The 22,281-nt window shown below is 36.5% G+C and overlaps 1 protein-coding gene across 1 annotated transcript in view; it reads left to right on the top strand.

Moving 5' to 3' along the window:
* Positions 1-1,277: 1,277 nt before the first annotated feature.
* The window catches only part of LOC128223765 (large neutral amino acids transporter small subunit 2-like), a 43,122-nt gene continuing 22,118 nt past the window's right edge, over positions 1,278-22,281 (top strand). Inside the window, exons 1-4 of the mRNA XM_052933134.1 lie at positions 1,278-2,069; positions 5,860-5,985; positions 9,384-9,483; positions 14,166-14,210. Coding sequence (XP_052789094.1) covers positions 1,586-2,069; positions 5,860-5,985; positions 9,384-9,483; positions 14,166-14,210 — 755 coding nt within the window. The 5' untranslated portion in view covers positions 1,278-1,585. The remainder of the gene's footprint in view (positions 2,070-5,859; positions 5,986-9,383; positions 9,484-14,165; positions 14,211-22,281) is intronic.

The raw sequence follows: 22,281 nt of genomic DNA, 5'->3' as shown, positions 1-22,281 counted from the left end.
AGTCGCAATCTCTGTTAAAGACAGTTAAAACGTAACACTTTTCTTATAAAATATTGGTGTTTCAAGTTTCATTGCATGGCGTTATGTGTTGAAAACGCTCCAACGCGTCTTCCGTTATAGTGCACTTAAATAGACTGTAAAATACCTTTTCTTGCAAGTTTTGAGCTACGGAGTGATTTTTCTCTCTACATGACTATACCCGCCTCTTTTTCCCTTTAAACACACCCATCTGACAATATGTAAACACAATCGTTATATTTTTGCCTTATAATACCTGGAAATACAGAATTGTAATTACGACTATCATTTTCTTTCAAGTATTAATTTATTAGACACAAAATGAACCTTAAAGTTCGCGAAGCTGTGTGGTAGTTGGTCATACTTTAAAAAGGTCGAGAATGATATTAATTCAGTTAATTGTTAATTTTCATGTAATGAAATTGCTACAGTTTTTTTCACAATTCGTTTCCAACTAAATTACTATTCATGAGCACCACAACCTATTAATTGGCACCACAACGTTCATAAAATCGAGCATAGTGCAGCAAGTATAACAAACAAAGTTCTAAAATTTGTAACGCGGCAACCTTTTGTCAAATCAAATCAAATTTTATTTTCAGTCGGTATGACATAACAGAGAAAACATTAGCTATGAATAGCTTTTGACCGACTACAATAAAAAAAAGTCACACACATGTAAAGAAAATGCTTAAACCTAAAGTACGAGAACAATTCTCACGAAAATCCAGATTTTTTGCGTTGTCAACACTAACGTCTAGCAAGTTATGCAAGTTCTAGACGATCAGATATTGAATTTTATTCAAAACTTTTACATTTAGAACAACTCATGTGGAACTACATTCTCATTTTTTTTATAAATTTACGCGCATAAACCTCTAAAAATGAAAAATAAGAAACCATACTCACTGTTTACATCCATATTCCACTCATTGGCACTATAACGGAAGACGCGTTGGAGTATTTTCAACACATGTATAACAAAATGTTATGTCTCCAATGATTACCGCCATGAATGTGTGCAAGAATTTTACTCATTAATTGTTTGGCCTGAAATTGTGTATGAAAGTAATTTTATGACAACTTCTGGCAGAAAAAAGCGATTTGGGACAAAACCTGGTCAAAAACACCATTCAAAACGATTTTTTTTAAATCAATGAGTAAAATGCATGTCAGTGTCTTGATTGTATTATTTCTGAAACGACCCTCATTTTACATGTAGCTTTTGCTATTTCTACAGTAGCAAAATATTTTTAACTTGTCCATGTGTATCACCATGCGGATGGAACCAGTCAGCTCAAGCATGGAAAGCAGAAAAACGTTGTTTTGACGTAAACATATTGTTACATACAGCGTGTACAAGAGTGAAAGTTGAATCGTAATACGATCGTTTTTAATGAACGGAATATTTAATGTCAATTATAAGGACCATTTGAGTGACTGTTGTTTACATTGACACGCTAATTTATACAAGCGTATAATTATTGTACTGTTGTCTGTGTTGAATATTTTATCAATGAGATTAATGTTGTAATTGTTTTCAAAATTCGACAATTTAGAAGAGAAAATGTCAGAAAAATATGAAATGGCTCCGGCTGGAGCTAACGGTTCAACAAGTCATTCTTCAGAGGCAGACGAAACTGTGAATCTTAAACCTAAAATTTCATTAATTAACGGAATTACAATTATCGTTGGATCAATTATAGGATCAGGAATTTTTGTTAGTCCAAAAGGTGTTTTAGAACATGCGGGTAGTGTTGGACTATCGTTAATAATTTGGGTAGCATGTGGACTATTTTCAATGATCGGTGCTTATTGTTATGCCGAACTAGGTACTTCAATTATGAAGTCGGGTGCTGACTATGCTTATATTTATGAAGCGTATGGACCATTTTTAGCATTCTTAAGACTTTGGGTTGAGTGTATGATTGTTCGACCATGTTCACAAGCGATTGTTGCGCTAACATTCTCATATTATGTCATAGAACCTTTATTCCCGGACTGTGAACAACCAGACGTTGCTGTAAGGTTGCTTGCAGTTGTTTGTATATGTAAGTATTTCATTTGTTTAAAAGTTGCATTGTAACAATAGACAGATTGATGAGTGATGTAACAATTCACATTCAAATTGCCAACCAGCTAGTGATTGATTGATTTCACAATAAAATAAAATCTCGGACCAATGGTATACTAATTGGCTTCCAATAATGCACCAGTCAATTATAACCACGGCCCCCTCCCAGGTCCAGGGAACAGGGGGGACTTTGACTTTTGGTCGAGCCAACCCCGGGTAAAATCCCTGCCCTGCAGAGATGAACTGATGGTCAAATCCCCGCCAAATACCCCCGCCCCTAGGGAGCCTAGGTCAGGCCCATTCCCTGCTATATTTTGCGCGAAGCCAAAACCACCGCATTCACCGGTCCATTTCCCCGGCTATCCCTGGTATACCCCCGGACCTGGGGGGGGGGGGGGCGTGGTTACAATTGACTGGAGCATAAGAATACTGCACATTTAATGTGTCTAAACTATATTGATCTTGTGTGTGTATGGTGAGCAATTGTCAAAGTATTATGCTGCGAAATTTGATATCATAATAATTCAAATGATGTACATAACAAACATCAAATAATAATCAGACAGTGCATTGAAACATGCAGTTGTCTTACCTACAGTGGGAAAGTTAGAGATATCTGCCTGGTTCATGGCTTTTTCATGCACATTTTGAGAAAAAGACCCAAGACATTTTGGGAAAATTTGCATCAGGAATATGCCTAAATTGGGAAATTTTACAGTTAAAATAACAAGCTTTTCAGTCTCCTGTGAATGAGTAAATTAATAAAGTTAAGATTATTTCTCCTTTCAAAGGACCTAAAACGGCTGAAATATCAATCCTTTGGGTGTAAATATCATTAAATCATGACAGGTAATAATATTTCATACTGATCTCTGAATGTGATGAACATCAATGATTTCTGAATTCAATCATCCCCAAAACTTCAAATCACATAATTTATTAGGATTTTGAATGAACAAGTACTACAGGTAATAGTTTAAGCCCGGAATTATAGTTATTCGGGTTTTCCCAGCCTAATCCTCCGGTACAAACAAAATCGTTGTTATATACACACGTTACTTCGGAGACAATAGAGTCATTGGACTGTTACATGACTTTCAATAGCTCGATATTCACCTTTTATTTGTACCAGCATGGGAAAACCCAGTTAAGTTAATTCCAGGCTATATATATTAAAGATCTTGATAAAAAAATAAATAGACCTTGATAAAAAAAATAGTATATTTTTATTTTACTTTTGATTGGATTTTTTCCTGAAGATTGGGGAAAATATCATATATTTTGCTTTGGGAATGGGTCCAATAGTCGGACCCATGGTTACTATGGTTATAAATTTATGAAGTGAAGAAAGTATGAAGGGCCATACAGTTTTGTAGACTACTTAAAACCACCTTTACAATAGCACTAAAAGGAAATGGTACAAACTGAACCAATCGGGGTGAAGCACTGGAATGAAAATAATTTACCAGCCTTAGAAAGTCAGCCTTCATGCTTGTGACCTTTAACTACAGTATAATACATATATGTGTGGATTGTTTTTATTTGATGATTGAATTAATTCCCCCCCTGTTCCCCTTTCTCCCAATAAATCAATAACATTCACAAACAATGATGCAATTCCTTGATGTCATCGTCATTTCCTTACACACTAGTGTGTACATGATGAACTGCACTGCTCCACAATAATTGATGGCTGTCTTTCACCTTCCCAGTTCCATTCATTCATTCACTTGACTTTCCTCCTATTGAGAAGCCAGTGTGTGGGTGGTCAATAAATTCACTGCCACTACAGGTATAATGATGCAACATCTGGTGCTGTAGCACTGTAGCTCAGTGATTCATGAATTTAGACAACCATGGGCCAATGGGTCCTGCTTTTTTTTTCCAGAATATTGGATTGGGCCAAAAAATAAAATAATTTGGTTAGGGTTACATCCTTTTCAATAATGGGTAGGGTAGGTAGGCTTTTTATTTTTTAATATTATTTATATAAGAACGTTGTTTTCATCATTGGAGAATGGTGTTAAAGTAATAAAGTGTATAAAGCGTTCAATGTTTTAAACTACATAAATATGAGATCACACTTTCTAGTTTTTCTCTTCTTTTTTTTACCAACTGACTACAAAAACGGTAGTGTTGGTACCTATTTCGTAGGTAGGGTGGGGTAAACCGAACCAAAATTAATGTTGTTTTTTCGGCCTTGTAACAGGGGTTTCCCTAATGATTTGACTTTCACTTGCCCCGGGGGCAAGTCAATTTGTACATCTACTTGCCCCCTGTGAAATTTTGTTGCCCGATCTTTGCAAATGTTTATATGTATACCATTTTAGTCAATCTGTATTAAAGGCAATGATATTTATTAATAAACACAAAGAATAACATTTAACAGATCTTAACTGCTACATTTTATTTTCAAACAAGCATCATCCAGCCATAGCCTCACTGTCACTTCTGGTCGATTTTTTGCATTTTCTATCATTTCATTTTTACAATGACCTTGCGATTCTTCATGAGCCTTTAAAGAGTGTTTTCGAAAAAAGTTTGAACCAGTAACAAAAGAACCAACATCATCATATTTCGTACAAACTTTACATTTCATGGGATGATTTTCGTATTCTAACCATTTAAATTCGTTTAACCAGGAAGATTGAAAGATTCTCTTTCTACTATCTTTTTCGTATTTTCTTCTTCTTTCATTATCGATAGTTTTCGGCTTAGGATTTTGTTTACTTTTAGAGAAAATTGAGAAAAAAGTGTTCAGTTTTGGCCAGTTTGTCTCCGTCCGCCATCTTGCCAAGGCTGACGAACGCTATACGTTACGATTCATTTGATTGGCTTTTTAAACTCCAATAACCAATCAAAATTGGTTTAACTAATGCTTGTTAGGAAATATTTTAACCCAAAGAAAAATAAAATAAAACTACCGGAAAGCGTTCACTACGAAAGCTCGCTTGCCCGGCGGGCTACCTGTTTTGGAAAATCGCTTGCCCGCGGCGATTTTAACCCGGCGCGGGCAAGCGGGCGTCCGCTTAAGAAAACCCCTGCTTGTAAGCAAGGAATGAATATAGCCACTTAAAGATTTTGGGATCTGCAGCAAAATGATGAATCACTGCTGTTTACAGTACTGTGTACAAGTTATTATGTCCTCATGTAAATATTATTTAAAATGCACTTCTGGTTGATTAGACCTTCACAAGTTTACTAAGAATTACTTGAACAATCATGTACATGTAGTGATATTTGCTCAATAAAATCAGACTTTTATTTGGTTTAATTATTTGTGTCATAAATACTCACTCACTGATTCATTTGTGCAAAAGTAACAGTTTTAGTTTGATGCTTAGTTTACTTTACCGGTGTGTTTTTTTCTGATCCAATTTGGGTTTGAAATTCTGCCACATTCCAATTGCTCAAACATGTACTTTTTTCCCCAGTTGTAAAAGTAAAATTGGGATAAAATTCCCTATTTTATGTTTAACAAAAAAAAAATGTACCCGAACAGTTTGTGTATGGAAAGAGTTGGTACATTTTGAAGTATCACCCTTATCCTTTCTATTTTTTTTTGCACTCTAATTAATTTTTCTTTCATTTTTTGGGTTAAAAATGATATTTTTTCTCGCAACTTGAAAGGCCCTTAAATGGTGAAGAAATACAATGTTCACTGTATACATGAACGGTATCTACTTGTACATATGAAATACATGTATTAATCAGTAGCAACCTTAAAAACAAAAGATCTTCACCTATTTCTTAAATTTTCTTTTCAGTAATCCTGACCTTTGTTAACTGCTACGACGTTAAGTGGGCTACTAGAGTTCAGGATGTGTTTACTTATGCCAAACTGCTGGCCTTGGCGCTCATTATCATCACAGGGGTTGTGCAGCTATGCAGAGGTGAGATTTCTGTCCAAGTTTAACTCAGTTAGAGGTTATCTGAAATTGATGTCAGTTAAAGTAGTCTGACCTTTAATAAATGCCCATTGTGCGTGATGCCATATTAAAAGAAGACGACCACATACATGTACAGTACAAAATGTATACCATATGTGGGGATTTATCAATGTTTGTGCTGTGTGTTTTTTTACTTTTTGGCCAAATTTGCATTTTCAAAAAGTATACTTTTTCACAAATGTTGGACATCATTCACAATTCTGAAAAAAGGAATGGCTTTGTTTGAAAAAAAGTATACTTTTGTTAATTCACAATTTGTATAGATTTTTTGGTAGTTTCACAGTTCTAAGGACCATGGCCACATTCACAAAAATGTGAGTAAAAACACTGGCCATGAATTGTAAATTGAAAAATTAAGGTTTATCAGGATGTTTATCTTAATTTTGAAGGCATTATTTACTACGTTGATTTATAAGTAATTCAATTGAAAATCCTGCAAATCTGGTTATTACCTTCGAGTTTGTCTCCAAACTGAAAAGTTACATCTGGTTTTGCACATTTAAGAATGCCAGTATTGTGCTGCTGTATGTGTAAATGATTGTGCATGTTACTATCTAAGGCCTAACCAAACAGATTGTTTGTTTTAGGTAACCCTACCCTCACTTATAAAAGCTGCTGACCCTAGTATTTTTTCCAAAAAACGCCAACAAAAAAAGTCATCCCGCCATAAATACAATTTTGTTTCAACATAAACTGTCATTCAAAGTTTCCTACAGACTGAGAGATTAAAGTTCCATGACAACAGCAATATGTTAGTCAAGTGGCATTTGCAAGAAATAGACTGTGCTATTTGCAAGAAATAGACTGTGCTATTTGCAAGAAATAGACTGTGCTATTTGCAAGAAAATGATCTTGACAAAGTATGTTTGAAAAAAAAATCCCTACCTACCCTTTCTAATGAATTTTGGGATGTTACCTTATACAGTTTTTTAGGGCTTACCAAGATCAGTTGTTAATTTCTTTGAAGTTCATTGTTTTTTCTGAAGTTGATGTAAAAGATGGTTAATCAGGACTCAAATTCAACAGGGTCTGAAACCTAAGAGTCAATTAGAGTAATTGACTCTTAGGCCTAATTCTCAAAACTTAAAATCATGTTGATGCATGGAAATTAAATAAGTTGAATAACAAAAACCAACATTTTTTATACAGTGATAGTGTATTGAAGTGTTAATTTTTAAAGTTAACTTCAGTGTTCGATTGATGAAATATTGCATCATCCCACATAAATGGTCTGTGGGTATAACCTTTGGGTATTAAGAATACCTTTTCAAATATTACATGCAGGAACTGTATGTTGCATCATCTCAACTTTATACAATTGAAACCTTGAAACAGACATAAACACAATTGTACACATATCTATTGACATGGTTGCGCACTTAACGAAACCTTTTGTCAATATTTTCTGATGCATAACAAGCAATGATCATAATGCACTACATTAATGATCATTAAACATAACAATAATAGTTTTAAAACGTAAGACATTAGATTGCCTGTCTGAGAAAGATTTATATTTTATGTCATGCAAATAGTAGTTTTTGTGTAAAAAAAATGCCATATTGAAAAACAATCTTGACATGCATGTGAGTCACCCGGACCACAGGTGGAAGATGCAAGTTATTTTGATTTTATATATACAATTTATATACTTGATGGACATTGACATTTTCCAAAAAAAAGGTGAGGTAAAAAGAGGAAGTTTCCCTTTACTGTGTATATAATATGAGCCGCATCGCGCGATTTTGGGCCTTCGGACATAATTATTACAAATGAAATAATCATTAATAAAAAATGCCAAAAATAATGATTTTTTCTATGTAATTTTTTTCCTGACTTCTTTCTTTTAAGGGTTTGTCATTGGTGCATCATTTTCTGGATAATTTATGACCATTGGTTTACTCATGTTTCCATAGCAACCACGGATTTCGTCCCGACATATTTTGACTGGATTAATAGTCTGTGTTTAAAACGGCCAAATGTATTAAAAATACAAAAATGATTCTTTATTTTTTATCTTAATTTTTGTTCCTTAAAGATTCTGTGATAAGAAAATATTTTAATTTAAAATTATAAGCTAGTTGTAATATTGATACAATAATTTTGCACGTCATTTGAATAATGCGCTTTCATTACGACGTCATTTGAATGACGTCAAATTTAGTAGTCAAAATGCGCAATACAGGATCTCACATGTAACTTACGCAATTTAAGTGATATCAACATGAAAATATATCTGAATATCTTTCTGAAATAACATGGCATTCAAATACCTTAAAACATTGTAATAGCAAAAATATGTCCGAAGGCCCAAAATCGCACGACGCGACTCATATAATATATGCTATAAAAATCAAAATAGTTTGTTTCTGCCCCCTGTGACTTTGACTAGACATTTACTCCCAGTTAATGTTTTTTAGAAGAATGTACACCCAACAGGAACTGAAGTTAACATGTACTTGTATCAGTGCCATGAATACAGTATTTATGTACTTGTATCAGTGCCATGAATACAGTAACATGTACTTGTATCAGTGCCATGAATACAGTATTTATGTACTTGTATCAGTGCCATGAATACAGTAACATGTACTTGTATCAGTGCCATGAATACAGTATTTATGTACTTGTATCAGTGCCATGAATACAGTAACATGTACTTGTATCAGTGCCATGAATACAGTAACATGTACTTGTATCAGTGCCATGAATACAGTAACATGTACTTGTATCAGTGCCATGAATACAGTATTTATGTACTTGTATCAGTGCCATGAATACAGTAACATGTACTTGTATCAGTGCCATGAATACAGTAACATGTACTTGTATCAGTGCCATGAATACAGTAACATGTACTTGTATCAGTGCCATGAATACAGTAACATGTACTTGTATCAGTGCCATGAATACAGTATTTTTCAAGGATAAGATATATTTTTCTGTGATAGTTGGGGTGGCAGTCACGTAGTGGAGTTTAGGCAGCAGATGATTCCAAGAGATTGAGTGTAATCTTACAATTATACAAATGGAACTTAAAGCTCATACGCCCATAAAGGATCCACACATGCATGTACAGTTTGCTTTGGTTTACATGTTCAACTTCCAGCCAATGAAAGGGACAAATAATATAAGTTACAATTAATAGAAGCAAATAAAAGTAGCCTTTAAATTACGCTTTTTGAATTGCCAAAATCAGGCTGTTCAAATTCCCTTTTGGGGTAATTCAAAGGGAGTCTCCCTTTTGCAAAAAGGCATTATGATCATACTTTTAGGAAGTGCAGCATAGCTTTATCATTATTAAACGTATATTTTTTTATCATTCTTTTACTTTTATACAGGAGAGACTGAGCACTTTCAGGATCCTTTTGAACACACGGAAACAAACATCGCCAAGGCCTCACTAGCATTCTACTCCGGACTGTTCGCATACAATGGATGGTACGTTTTTTGGTGAAAATTTATTTATCATGATTTGAAATGACTTAGTTTTTAAATGCTTGTTAAGCAGACAGTGTACGCAATAATTATAGGTTATAGTTATGTTCCATGTACTGACCAGTATAAATAAATAAGAACAAAAAATGCTTTACTTGTACCAGGTGTTGTCTTCAAATGTTCATTGTTCAACTTAAAATAACTTGTTTCAAAGCTTTTAAAGGGCCCCTATGGTAGGTTTGCATATTTACAAATCTTTGAATTGAAGTTAAAACATTTAAATAAAACTCAAGTTGAACATGGAAAGGAGACTGTTAGTTTAGATGTGTTAGTTTAGATGAAAACACAGTATTCACTTTTATTGAGCTTTTTTTTTGAGTTTGTGTTTTATGCAAACATCTTAAATGTTCAGATTTTTATAAGATGAGAGAAATTTTAAAATGCATAACAGATGTTATCTATGTAATTAAAAAATAAAATGTTGTATCGTTTCACTGATTTAAAGTTGATAGATAGGGTTTCAAGTCAGTATATCAGTTTGAATTCACTGGAAAACCACTAGATTAAATTGAGCTCAATATGCTCCATGCTGTTGTCAAATGAACATAGATATACATGTATTACCCCCTTTGGGTGTGTTAAACAAAAAGTATAACATTTTAATGACTGTAAGCATCATTACAGTGTTCAATATGCAGGGATCAGGCTAGAGGGAGACTTTGGAATCATTTTGAGCTTAGGGGAAATATTCCTCTATAACAATTATTCATCTAAGGTGATATGACTTGACGGAAACTTTTCTCTAGTAGATTGAAATGTCACCATACTAAGCTTTGACATGACTTGATAAAAACTTTCCCTAGCAGTGAAATGACTTGATACAAACCCCTAAGTTGTGACTGACTTGTTTACTTCCCTAGTTGCGATTTGACATGTTAACCTCTCTAGTTTTGACTTGACTTGTTCACCTCAATAGCATTTGTGACAGGACTTGATTGAAACATCTCCCTAGATGTGACATGACTTGATTGAAACATCTCCCTAGTTGTGACATGACTTGATTGAAACATCTCCCTAGTAGTGACATGACTTGCTTGAAACATCTCCCTAGTTGTGACATGACTTGATTGAATCATCTCCCTAGTTGTGACATGACTTGATTGAATCATCTCCCTAGATGCGACATGACTTGATTGAATCATCTCCCTAGATGCGACATGACTTGATTGAATCATCTCCCTAGTTGTGACAGGACTTGATTGAAACATCTCCTTAGTAGTGACATGACTTGATTGAATCATCTCCCTAGTTGTGACAGGACTTGATTGAAAAATCTCCCTAGTAGTGACATGACTTGATTGAAACATCTCCCTAGTTGTGACATGCCTTGATTGAATCATCTCCCTAGTTGTGACATGACTTGATTGAAACATCTCCCTAGTTGTGACATGACTTGATTGAATCATCTCCCTAGTAGTGACATGACTTGATTGAAACATCTCCCTAGTAGTGACATGACTTGATTGAATCATCTCCCTAGTAGTGACATGACTTGATTGAATCATCTCCCTAGTTGTGACATGACTTGATTGAATCATCTCCCTAGTTGTGACATGACTTGATTGAAACATCTCCCTAGTAGTGACATGACTTGATTGAAACATCTCCCTAGTTGTGACATGACTTGATTGAAACATCTCCCTAGTTGTGACATGACTTGGTTGAATCATCTCCCTAGTTGTGACATGACTTGATTGAATCATCTCCCTAGTTGTGACATGACTTGATTGAAACATCTCCCTAGTTGTGACATGACTTGATTGAAACATCTCCCTAGTAGTGACATGACTTGATTGAAACATCTCCCTAGTTGTGACATGACTTGATTGAAACATCTCCCTAGTTGTGACATGACTTGATTGAAACATCTCCCTAGTAGTGACATGACTTGATTGAATCATCTCCCTAGTTGTGACATGACTTGATTGAATCATCTCCCTAGTTGTGACATGACTTGATTGAATGATCTCCCTAGTAGTGACATGACTTGATTGAATGATCTCCCTAGTAGTGACATGACTTGATTGAATCATCTCCCTAGTTGTGACATGACTTGATTGAATCATCTCCCTAGTAGTGACATGACTTGATTGAATCATCTCCCTAGTAGTGACATGACTTGATTGAATCATCTCCCTAGTAGTGACATGACTTGATTGAATCATCTACCTAGTAGTGACATGACTTGATTGAAACATCTCCCTAGTAGTGACATGACTTGATTGAAACATCTCCCTAGTTGTGACATGACTTGATTGAATTATCTCCCTAGATGTGACATGACTTGATTGAAACATCTCCCTAGTAGTGACATGACTTGATGACTTTGTTTTCTAGCTTGATGTCGTTTAAATTATATGAATATAAGCATTGATATTTTTTGATGAATAAACTTGCAAAATGTATCTATATAGTGTGGTTACAACTTTAACCTAATTCTGTAGCTCATATTATTATACTTTCAATTACGAGTATCTAGGTTAATTGGTCAGCTGACGTAAATGTACATTATGAAAAGAAGGAAATTTGTGATGATGAAAATTAATTAGAATGACCCACACATTGTCATCTTAATGAGCTCAAGCAAAGTTCATAACCTGGCGGCATACAGGTTAAACTATGGCTGGAGTACAGCAGGGCTTTTTCTGTCCATTTTTGATTAAAGACCAAAGACAAATTGGGAAATATTGCGACATAAAAATTACCAATTGTTGAAGAAAATTTCTGGCCTTTTATGTCAATTTGAGATAAAAAAAAAAAATTTTTTTGAGTCATGTTTTATTGGGCAATATTTGGAATAAAAATTATTAACAAGGCCATCATTTTGGGTAACATTTCTGTGTGAAATTAGTGTATTTAACCATGGATGTCACCCGAAAGTGCTGATAAATGCATGAATAATTGTAAATGAACAATTGTTCAGAATGAATTGTTCCTAAGCCATAACCCAGGCTAAGGGGCAAGGTATGAGTTTAGAAGCCAGGCTTTTTGTGACAGCGATTACATTTCATTTGGGATTTTATTCTTGATATTGGGAAATAATGTACTTATTTGGCATTGGGAATGCCAGGTCAGATATTTTGACCCATGAGATAGGCAGAAAAAGGGCCTGTACAGTCCACTCAAGATAATTTGGTGTTTACAAATACTTTATCTTAATCAGATTATTCCATTGAAATATATGCAAATTAGGTACATTCAAGGATGACAATATTATATTAGAACTCATGGCAATTTACTATCTTCCACTCCTATTATTCAATATATCGTCACCTTAGTGCAAGAACTCAATATCTGCTTCTATGTCTATATGCAGTTATTGAGTTCTTGCACTAAGGTGACGATATATCAATGAGTCCTGCATTTCATGTTATCTTGGGTGGCTGATTACCTGTTGGACTAGAGAAATTGCAAGATGGGGTTGACTTAAAGTTGCACTCTCACAGACTTACAGTTTTCGACAACTTTTTTGATTTTTGTCTTTGAATGAGCCAATTATTCTGCAGTTTTTCACATTTATGTTCAAAATTAAAAGTTTTTATGGCTTAAAGCATTACTAAGGCTTTAAGAAAAATACATAAAACATAAATTTTTAACAAATATGAAAATCTGCGATCTGATTTTTTGTCAGCAGTCTTTTATTACTGGTTTTCATGAATTTTCGCTCCTTCCAAGACATTTTTTTGGTCAAAATGTTTAATCTGTGAGAGTGCAGCTTTAATATTTGAACTAAGATAGTGGTATTTGCTATGGTAACCACCGTACCCAGTGATTGAGGTCTAAACAATTCTATCAACATGTCTAAATCTCGACATTACCATTCAGTATTGGGATCTTTGAAAAAATAGTAACAAGCGCGATTGTGTAAAGTTGAAATGTTGAACAAGCCCTGTTAACATTTTGTTCATTTTGTTCATGCTGGCAGAGATCCTAGAGACCATGGTGCTCAGGGTCGCGTGCTTGTGCTAATTTTGATCACAGGAATAAAAATCAAGTCTTTCCCAAGCTGGGTTTTCAAATAAGTTTTCCTCCCAAAAGCTTTCTTTCCTGACAAAAAAAACTTGTCACTATAAAAGAATAAAGAGATTATCATTGATTTAAGAGAACTGATAAAAAAAGGCAATTTGTTTTCTTTAATGAAAAAATGTCTGTGAATAAAAGCATTGTCTTACAGTCTTGTCAATAGATGATCAATTGTCATCTTATTTATCTGAAAGGAAATTGTTGTTCATGGATTTGTTTTTAGCCAATTTTGAATGTCACCTTATTTAAGTGTGCATACTGTAGAAAGAGATTGTTGTGAAATGAGTTTATGATTATTTGAATTAATAACTTAAATTACATAGGATGAATATACTGCTTCAACATAATTGATCATTATTCATCATCATTAATTAAAGTGCATGTTTATATAATAATACAGTATACATAACATTGAAAACATTTTGCGAATGTCAACGTTTTACCCAGTGGGACGGTGGAAGGCAAACCAATGATGTGTATTTCCACAATATAGGAATAGTATGTCAGAATGTTAGAACATCAATCAAAGTAAAAAGTCAAAGTATCCAACAATATTAATGTATTTGAAGTGTTAATGAATTTGTTTTTTGTATCTTTTTCAGGAATTACCTAAACTATGTGATAGAAGAATTGCAAGACCCTGTCAAGTAAGTACAATCATTTTCTTCTGTTTAACAAATCTAAAGGTCAGCACAGTCTCATACTGCCCCCCAACTCAGGTACGGGTCAGCACAGTCTCATTCTGCCCCCCCCCCCCCCAACCCAGGTACCCGCAGCACAGTCTCATTCTGCCTTCTGATCCATGGACAGGTCAGCACAGTCTCCTTCTGCCCGCCAACCCAGGTACCGGTCAGCACAGTCTCATTCTGCCGCCCCCCCCCCCCCCCCCAACCCAGGTACCCGCAGCACAGTCTCATTCTGCCTTCCGATCCATGGACAGGTCAGCACAGTCTCATTCTGCCCGCCAACCCAGGTACCGGTCAGCACAGTCTCATTCTGCCCTCCGATCCATGTACGGGTTCGCACAGTCTAATTTTGCCCTCCGACTCATGGACATGTCAGCACCGTCTCATTTTGCCCTTTGACTCATGGACAGGTCAGCACAGTCTCATTCTGCCCGCCGACCCATGTACAGGTAAGCACAGTCTCATTCTGCCCGCCGACCCATGTACAGGTCAGCACAGTCTCATTCTGCCCTCTGACTCATGAAAAGGTCAGCACAGTCTCATTCTGCCCTCAAACCCAGGTACGGGTCAGCACAGTCTCATTCTGCCCTCAAACCCAGGTACGGGTCAGCACAGTCTCATTCTGCCCGCCGACCCATGTACAGGTCAGCACAGTCTCATTCTACCCGCCGACCCAGGTACAGGTCAGCACAGTCTCATTCTACCCTCTGACTCATGAACAGGTCAGCACAGTCTCATTCTGCCCTCAAACCAAGGTACGGGTCAGCACAGTCTCATTCTGCCCTCAAACCCATGTACGGGTCCGCACAGTCTCATTCTGCCCTATGACCCATGTACAGGTCAGCACAGTCTCATTCTGCCCTCCAATTCATGTACGGGTCAGCACAGTCTCATTCTGCCCTCAAACCCAGGTACGGGTCAGCACAGTCTCATTCTGCCCTCTGACCCATGTACAGGTCAGTACAGTCTCATTCTGCCCTCCAACGCATGTACGGGTCGGCACGGTCTCATTCTGTCGCCAACCCATTAACTGGTCGGCACGGTCTCATTCTGCCCTCCGACCCATGTATGGGTCAGCACGGTCTCATTCTGCCCCCAACCCATTTACTGGCCAGTATGGTCTCATTCTGCCCCCAACCCATTTACTGGTCAGTGCGGTCTCATTCTGCCCAACGACCCATTTACTGGTCGGCACCATCTCATTCTGCCCCCAACCCATTTACTGGTCAGCACGATCTCATTCTGTCTCCAACCCATTTACTGGTCAGCACGGTCTCATTCTGGTCCCAACCCAGTGACTGGTCGGCATGATCTCATTCTGCCCACCGACCCATTTACTGGTCGGCACTGTCTCATTCTGGTCCCAACCCATTGACTGGTCGGCATGGTCTCATTCTGCCCCCAACCCATTTACTGGTCATCACGGTCTCATTCTGCCCACTGACCCATTTACTGGTCGGCACCATCTCATTCTGGTCCCAACCCATTTACTGGTCGGCACGGTCGCATTCTGCCCTCCAACCCATTTACTGGTTGGCACGGTCTCATTGTGCCCACCGACCCATTTACTGGTCGGCACTGTCTCATTCTGATCCCAACCCATTTACTGGTCGGCACGGTCTCATTCTGCTCTCCAACCCATTTACTGGTTGGCACGGTCTCATTGTGCCCACCGACCCATTTACTGGTCAGCACGGTCTCATTCTGCCCACCGACCCATTTACTGGTCGGCACCATCTCATTCTGGTCCCAACCCATTTACTGGTCAGCACGGTCTCATTCTGGTCCCAAACCATTTACTGGTTTGCACGGTCTCATTCTGCCCTCCAACCCATATACTGGTTGGCACGGTCTCATTCTGCCCTCCCACCCATTTACTGGTTGGCACCGTCTCATTCTGGTCCCAACCCATTTACAGGTCAGCACGGTCTCATTCTGCCTTCCCACCCATTTACTGGTTTGCACGGTGTCATTCTGCCCTTCGACTCATGTACAAGTCAGTACAGTCTCATTTTACCCTCAAACCCATTTACAGGTCAGGACAAGGGTCAGTTCAATTGCATTCTGGCCTTGAATAAATACAGTCACATTCTGCCCCCTTACTCATTCATGGGGCAAGTACAGGGGTCAGTTCAATCATATTCTGCCCTTTATACTGTCACATGTTTAAGGGTCGCAGAAAACGTTATATTCTTTTAAAAAAATGTATCATAGGTTGTTGACTTTGTGAGCTTGTCTGATTAATAAGGAAAAGTTGTTGATGTATTGTCAAGCCTTTTGCCATGTAAAAGTCCTCAGGATGGCCTTGACTCAAAAACTGTTGCATACTAAATATTTTGGCAAGTTATAGCCTTGGTAATTTGACATAAGTCGTGCAGTTACATGTCACTTACAACTGTTTTCAGACAGTTGGCAACCTTAAGACATTAAATGTGGCTCATTAACCATGTCAAGATTTCTTGAAAATATTCACAAGTGTGCTGACATTTTTGTTTACCCATCTTTCAATGTAACGAGTCACATCATTTGCCAAAATATGTTTTCCTGCACCCCATCCTCTTGTTTAAAGCTAGATTTTTTGACAACTTTTTTACTTCTTTTTTTCTGTCGTGGAATAAGCCAATTTATGCATAAATGTCTGGTCCCTGTGATCTGATGTCAAGTCTGCAGTCTTATATTACTTGTTTTCAGATATAAAGCCATTGTTGTGCCTAACATCATGGCATATTGTTTATTACAGACTGTTCCATATATATTGAAAAAACAAATGAATAGGAATTAGTACATCTTTTAAGACAAGTTCTTGCATAAGTGACCTTGACTTTAGTGTTTGTTTCAAAGCTAATATGGTCGGATGATGTAATCTTGATGTTGAAGAAATATTTATTTTATGCGGGCTTAGAAGTGAAACTGTAGGAAATGCATACTATGATGAAGATTGCATAGTCAAGTAGTTGAAAGGGAATGAAAGGATGAATAATTGTAGAGGATATTTGTTAGTTTCAGGTAGTTTTAAGTGTAAAATCACAATTAAGTTCACCGGGTAACCAAGGTACACAAGGTGAAATTTATAGTGATCTTATACTGAAAGTAACACTTTCTTATTTAAATTGTGTTCTAATCCTGTGTGTGCTAACATTTTCATTCCGACATGAGCGGGTGAATATCACAAAAAAGTGAATTTTCCCTGTTTAAATCTGTAAAACATAATTTTATTTCTCTGAAACATCTATATATAAACCACCTGTTTAAGCATAAATATGATAAGCTTTGTGTAGAAACTCATGTTAATGGTCTTTGTGCAATTAGAAAGAGCATGAACACATATTCAATGGAAAATGTAAATGTAGCAATTAATTTAAATTCATATTGTCCTAAGCCAGAAATGGAATAAGGTGAATTAAAACAGACATAAATATACTCAGTTTTATGCAACAATTATTGTTGAAAAAAAAATAATATGTTATTATTAATGACGTCTTCGCATATATATAACTTTGTGTCAAATTTAACTGAAATTGTGAAATTTTATTTTTTATTTTCTAGGATTGATATAATTTGGTATTTTTTCTCTCAAAACAAGCAATTATTTTGTCAATAACCTTCAGAATTTAACTGCATTATTATATCTTTATTTAGGAAAGAAGTCCTTGCAATGCAGATTTCTAGATATGTTGGGATCATATTACATCTACACTTCAGCATTTAGGCCTAAAAAACAACAACAGGTGGTTCTGGTCACCCAGCCCTACCTATGATGCACTATTTCATGACGCAAAATTTGCCAAAATGTCTAGTTTTTTTTCCCCAAAATGGGCAGAAAAAAGCCCTGACTATGAAATAGGCACCAACCCCTACCGTTTTAAAAGTCATTTGTTAATAATTTTTAGCTCTACTGGCCAAAGGCCAGAAGAGCTTATGCGATGGTAATGTGTACGTAGTATGTGCATCCGTGCGTCTGTGCGGTCTTCCTTTCGTGCGTCTGTAAACAATTGCTTGTGAACACGATACAGTCTTCAGTTTTGATTGTATCTCGATGAAACTTGTACAATATCAGGGATCGAATTTAACTTTAAAGAGCACTCGCAAAATTTTGCGAGTGCTTTTTGAGGCAACTCGCAAAATGAAAAATCAACTTGCAATTTTATTATTTGCTTTATTCCCTTATAATATTGTCTAATTAAAGTAAATATTTACACCTAAGACATACTATGAATATAAAAAGTATCAATCTTGAGTGACTCGACTACCAGTGTTTGACACTAAGACTTTTAGAGAAGGAGTCCACCGGACTCCTTAATTCCAAAATCAAGGAGTCCGGCATAAAATTAAGGAGTCCAGGATAATTAGAACATTTATTTAAATTTATTGACTCAATGCTCCAGCTAGCCCTAAATAACAGGTTGGGACACCCGCTGCCCTTTTTCAAGTACCCGGTTCCCATTTTACTACACACTGCTGTGCCCTTTTGTTTGCCAGTCAATGTCCAGAAATGAGTTATAAATGTACATACTTTTGACACTGACTTAAAGTTAACAGCTGAGGTAACAAACTCTAAGTACCGTATTGAAAGAAGTAACATCACATTACATAAAAAGTTGAGTACTGGCCCTTGCAAGTGTCCCATAAAGGCTAATTTAATTCACATCAAAATTGTCATTTGGCTGGAGCACTGATGACTATTTATTCAATGATTTCACAGAGCCTTTGGTATTTCATTTCTGAAAGGCAAACTAGAGATTTGTATTCTGAGAGCACATTTAAGTTATATTTTAATTGTTTTATTCAAATAACATGAACATGACTGAAACTATTTATCTTATAGATTCTAATATGACTAGAAAAAATTGCCACGAACTGACGATCTAGCATATAGAACCTTGGCCTCTTGTGAATTATCAAATACTGAATTTTGTTTAATTGGAACATTCATCTGCAATCAGTGCAATGAGACACTGACATGCCTTATATGTTGTGTCAATGCTAACAGACTTTGCACTATAAGCTTGGTACGTTGTGACATAGTCTGTGTAGGACTGTCCTTATTTCTGAATAATGTTCAGCATCCATAAACAGAATGCACTACCTGTCAAAGATAGCTTTGTTCAGCTGAATTAACAAGCAGTCAGCTGGTGATTAACTTAATTATTTTTCCCTTTTTTGCATTTTCTTAGCTTATAATATTATCATGGCCCTTAAAAGATTTTTGATGGCTTTCAATCGCACGTTAGAGCGCACAGTGACAAAGCTACCTACAGTCAGGTACTCATACAGATGTCAGTTCAAACATCAGCCAAGACAATTTTTTTAATCATGCTTGCTGAATATCCTTTATGTATAAAATACAAACGCTTTATGATTTTTATACGCCCATCTTATAATGGCCGTATTATGGGAACACCCATGGCGGGCGGGCGGGCGGGCGGCTCCACAATGTTGTCCGCTCTCTAACTTGAACATTTCTCATCCAATTTCCACCAAACTTCATGAAAGTGTTTGTTGGTGAAATATCTAGGTCAAGTTCGATAACCAGCCAAATCGCTTTAGGCACTCCAGAGTTATGGCCCCCTGAAATTGTCAAAATTGGCCATTTTAGCTTTGTCCGCTCTCTAACTTGATCATTTCTCATCCAATTTCCACCAAACGTCATGAAAGTGTTTGTTGGTGAAATATCTCGGTCAAGTTCAATAACCAGCCAAATCGCTTTAGGCACTCCAGAGTTATGGCCCCCTGAATTTGTCTAAATTGTCCATTTTAGCTTTGTCCGCTCTCTAACTTGAACATTTCTCATCCAATTTCCACCAAACTTCATGAAAGTGTTTGTTGGTGAAATATCTAGGTCAAGTTCGATAACCAGCCTAATCGCTTTAGGCACTCCAGAGTTATGGCCCCCTGAATTTATCAAAATTGGCCATTTTAGCTTTGTCTACTCTCAAACTTGAACAGTTTTTATCCGAATTTCACCAAACTTGCTACTATAAATGTTTGTTGGTATATATTCTTGGCAAAGTTCTATAACCAGCCAGGCTCTTCAGGATTATGGCCCTTGAATTGGTCAAAATTTGCCATTTTTTCTTTTTCAGTTCTTTTATTTTCGCTGCCGGTGGCGAAATCCATTTTACCGTTGACATTAACATTGTTTACATCTAAAATCAACGAGGAATATTTTTTGTAAACACTGTTTGACGCGTTTTATCGATTTAGTTACCATATTACAAACTTTAAAAGATACATGAATACCAGTCTATGACGTCACTTTAAAGAGCGTCTAAATGATAACGATTTGACGAGTCACAAAATAACCATACGAGCTTTCGGATACTTTTAACCTTCGGATACGATTTGTGTACAATTGGATTTTGAAATGAAGGAGTCCGATGGACTGCCTAGACGGAAAATCCGGTAGTCCGAGCCGAATTTTAGGAGTCTCGGACTACCGGACTCCCGTTAGTGTCGAACGCTGACTACTGGAACTTGTTGATGAGCTTATTTACCCTCGCCATCGGGTAATACCCATTGGGCGAGCACGCTACAGATTTCATTAAGTCTATAAGTATTAAAAACAATAACATTATAAATTTAAAATAAATAAAAGCAACAGTAAATGTAGCGTGGACGCTTTGGACTATAAAATATATCGAAGTCGATTCTTTTTGACAGTTGGGCGGATACAGTATATTAAAAGGTTGATGGGGTTTACATATATTATAGTCGACAAAGGCGCTAAATTTAGCCAAAGATCGAGCTAGGTGATTACGTCATTTGTATTCACTTTGAGCATCCCGGAAAGATTCCAGATAAAACTTGGCCTTTCCCGTAATTGTTCTATTTTTGAAAACTTACTAGAGCGTGACTCCGTACTGTAGAAAAAGCCACTCGCAGAATTTTGCGAGCTTGAATAAAAGTCACTCGCAATTTGCAAATATCGCTCGCATTTTGCGAGTATGCAAGTCTAAATTCGAACCCTGAGTATATAGATATCCATTAGAGCTCGGTTCCTGTCGAAAACCAGCCAGTTCCGCCCATAAATGCCTAGATTATGGGCCATGAAAGTTTTAAAGAAATGCTGTCTATTTTTAGCCAGGTCTGCATGAGCGAATTCTATTTTTAGCCAAGTTTACATGTACATGTAAATTCAAGTCTAGAATTAAGGGAGACAATTTGCAAGTCTAGGATTTTGAGAGACAATTTGCTTTTTGCTTCTGCAGTTGATTTTGTGAATTACTCTGCCTTGTTCTTGTTGAAAGCCCAAAGGCCATTTTTTAGCTTTAGTTCTGTAGTTTGCACATTCATCTTAACAAAATTGGTTGTGAATGTTTAAGTTATGCACCTGGTGTCATTACTGGCCACACCCAGGGTTCACAGGTTTGGTAAACATAAATCTGGAAAGGTTTGAAAATCTTTTTGTGTGTTCTTGCATCCATCTCAGCACAATTGATTGTCAATGTTTGTTCAAATTGATCAATGTTGTCCTAGGATGCCCTTCACTTTGACCTTTTGACCAACTTTTTTTAACTTAAAACTACAGAAATTTTTACTATGAGTACAGCTTTGAAAGCATTTTTTTTTTGTCAGATGACTTTTACTTGGCACATATTAAAATAGTTCATGCAACTAATCTGCTTACAATACTTTCTGGGCTCAGATGTTGAACGTGCTACGTTTTCAGGTAACCCAAACACAAAACAAAGTATATGTCTGTTGCCTTTTACCCATACATACATGCTCTGGATTGATATGACCACAAAAGCCATGCCAGTAGAGCATAGGCCCTTTTGGGCCTCTTGTTTTTTTTATCTTTTTAAGTGTGACTGTTTGTAATATGTAGTTTTAACCTTTAGAGCTTTAAACAGAAGCAAAATACTTTAACACCATTCTCCGATGATGACAATAACGTTCTTATTTTAAGCCTTATTAAATAAATAAATGAAAAAAATGCCTACCAGTACCCTACCTGTTTGTGAAAAGGATATTACCCTAACCAAACCATTTTTACTTTTTTGCCTTTTAACCAATTGTCACCGGGCGAGGT

Source organism: Mya arenaria, chromosome 17 (genome assembly GCF_026914265.1).
Source record: "Mya arenaria isolate MELC-2E11 chromosome 17, ASM2691426v1".
NCBI classification, from domain to species: domain Eukaryota; kingdom Metazoa; phylum Mollusca; class Bivalvia; order Myida; family Myidae; genus Mya; species Mya arenaria.
Note: the sequence above shows the minus strand (reverse complement) of the source record. Positions and strands in the feature narration are given on the sequence as shown.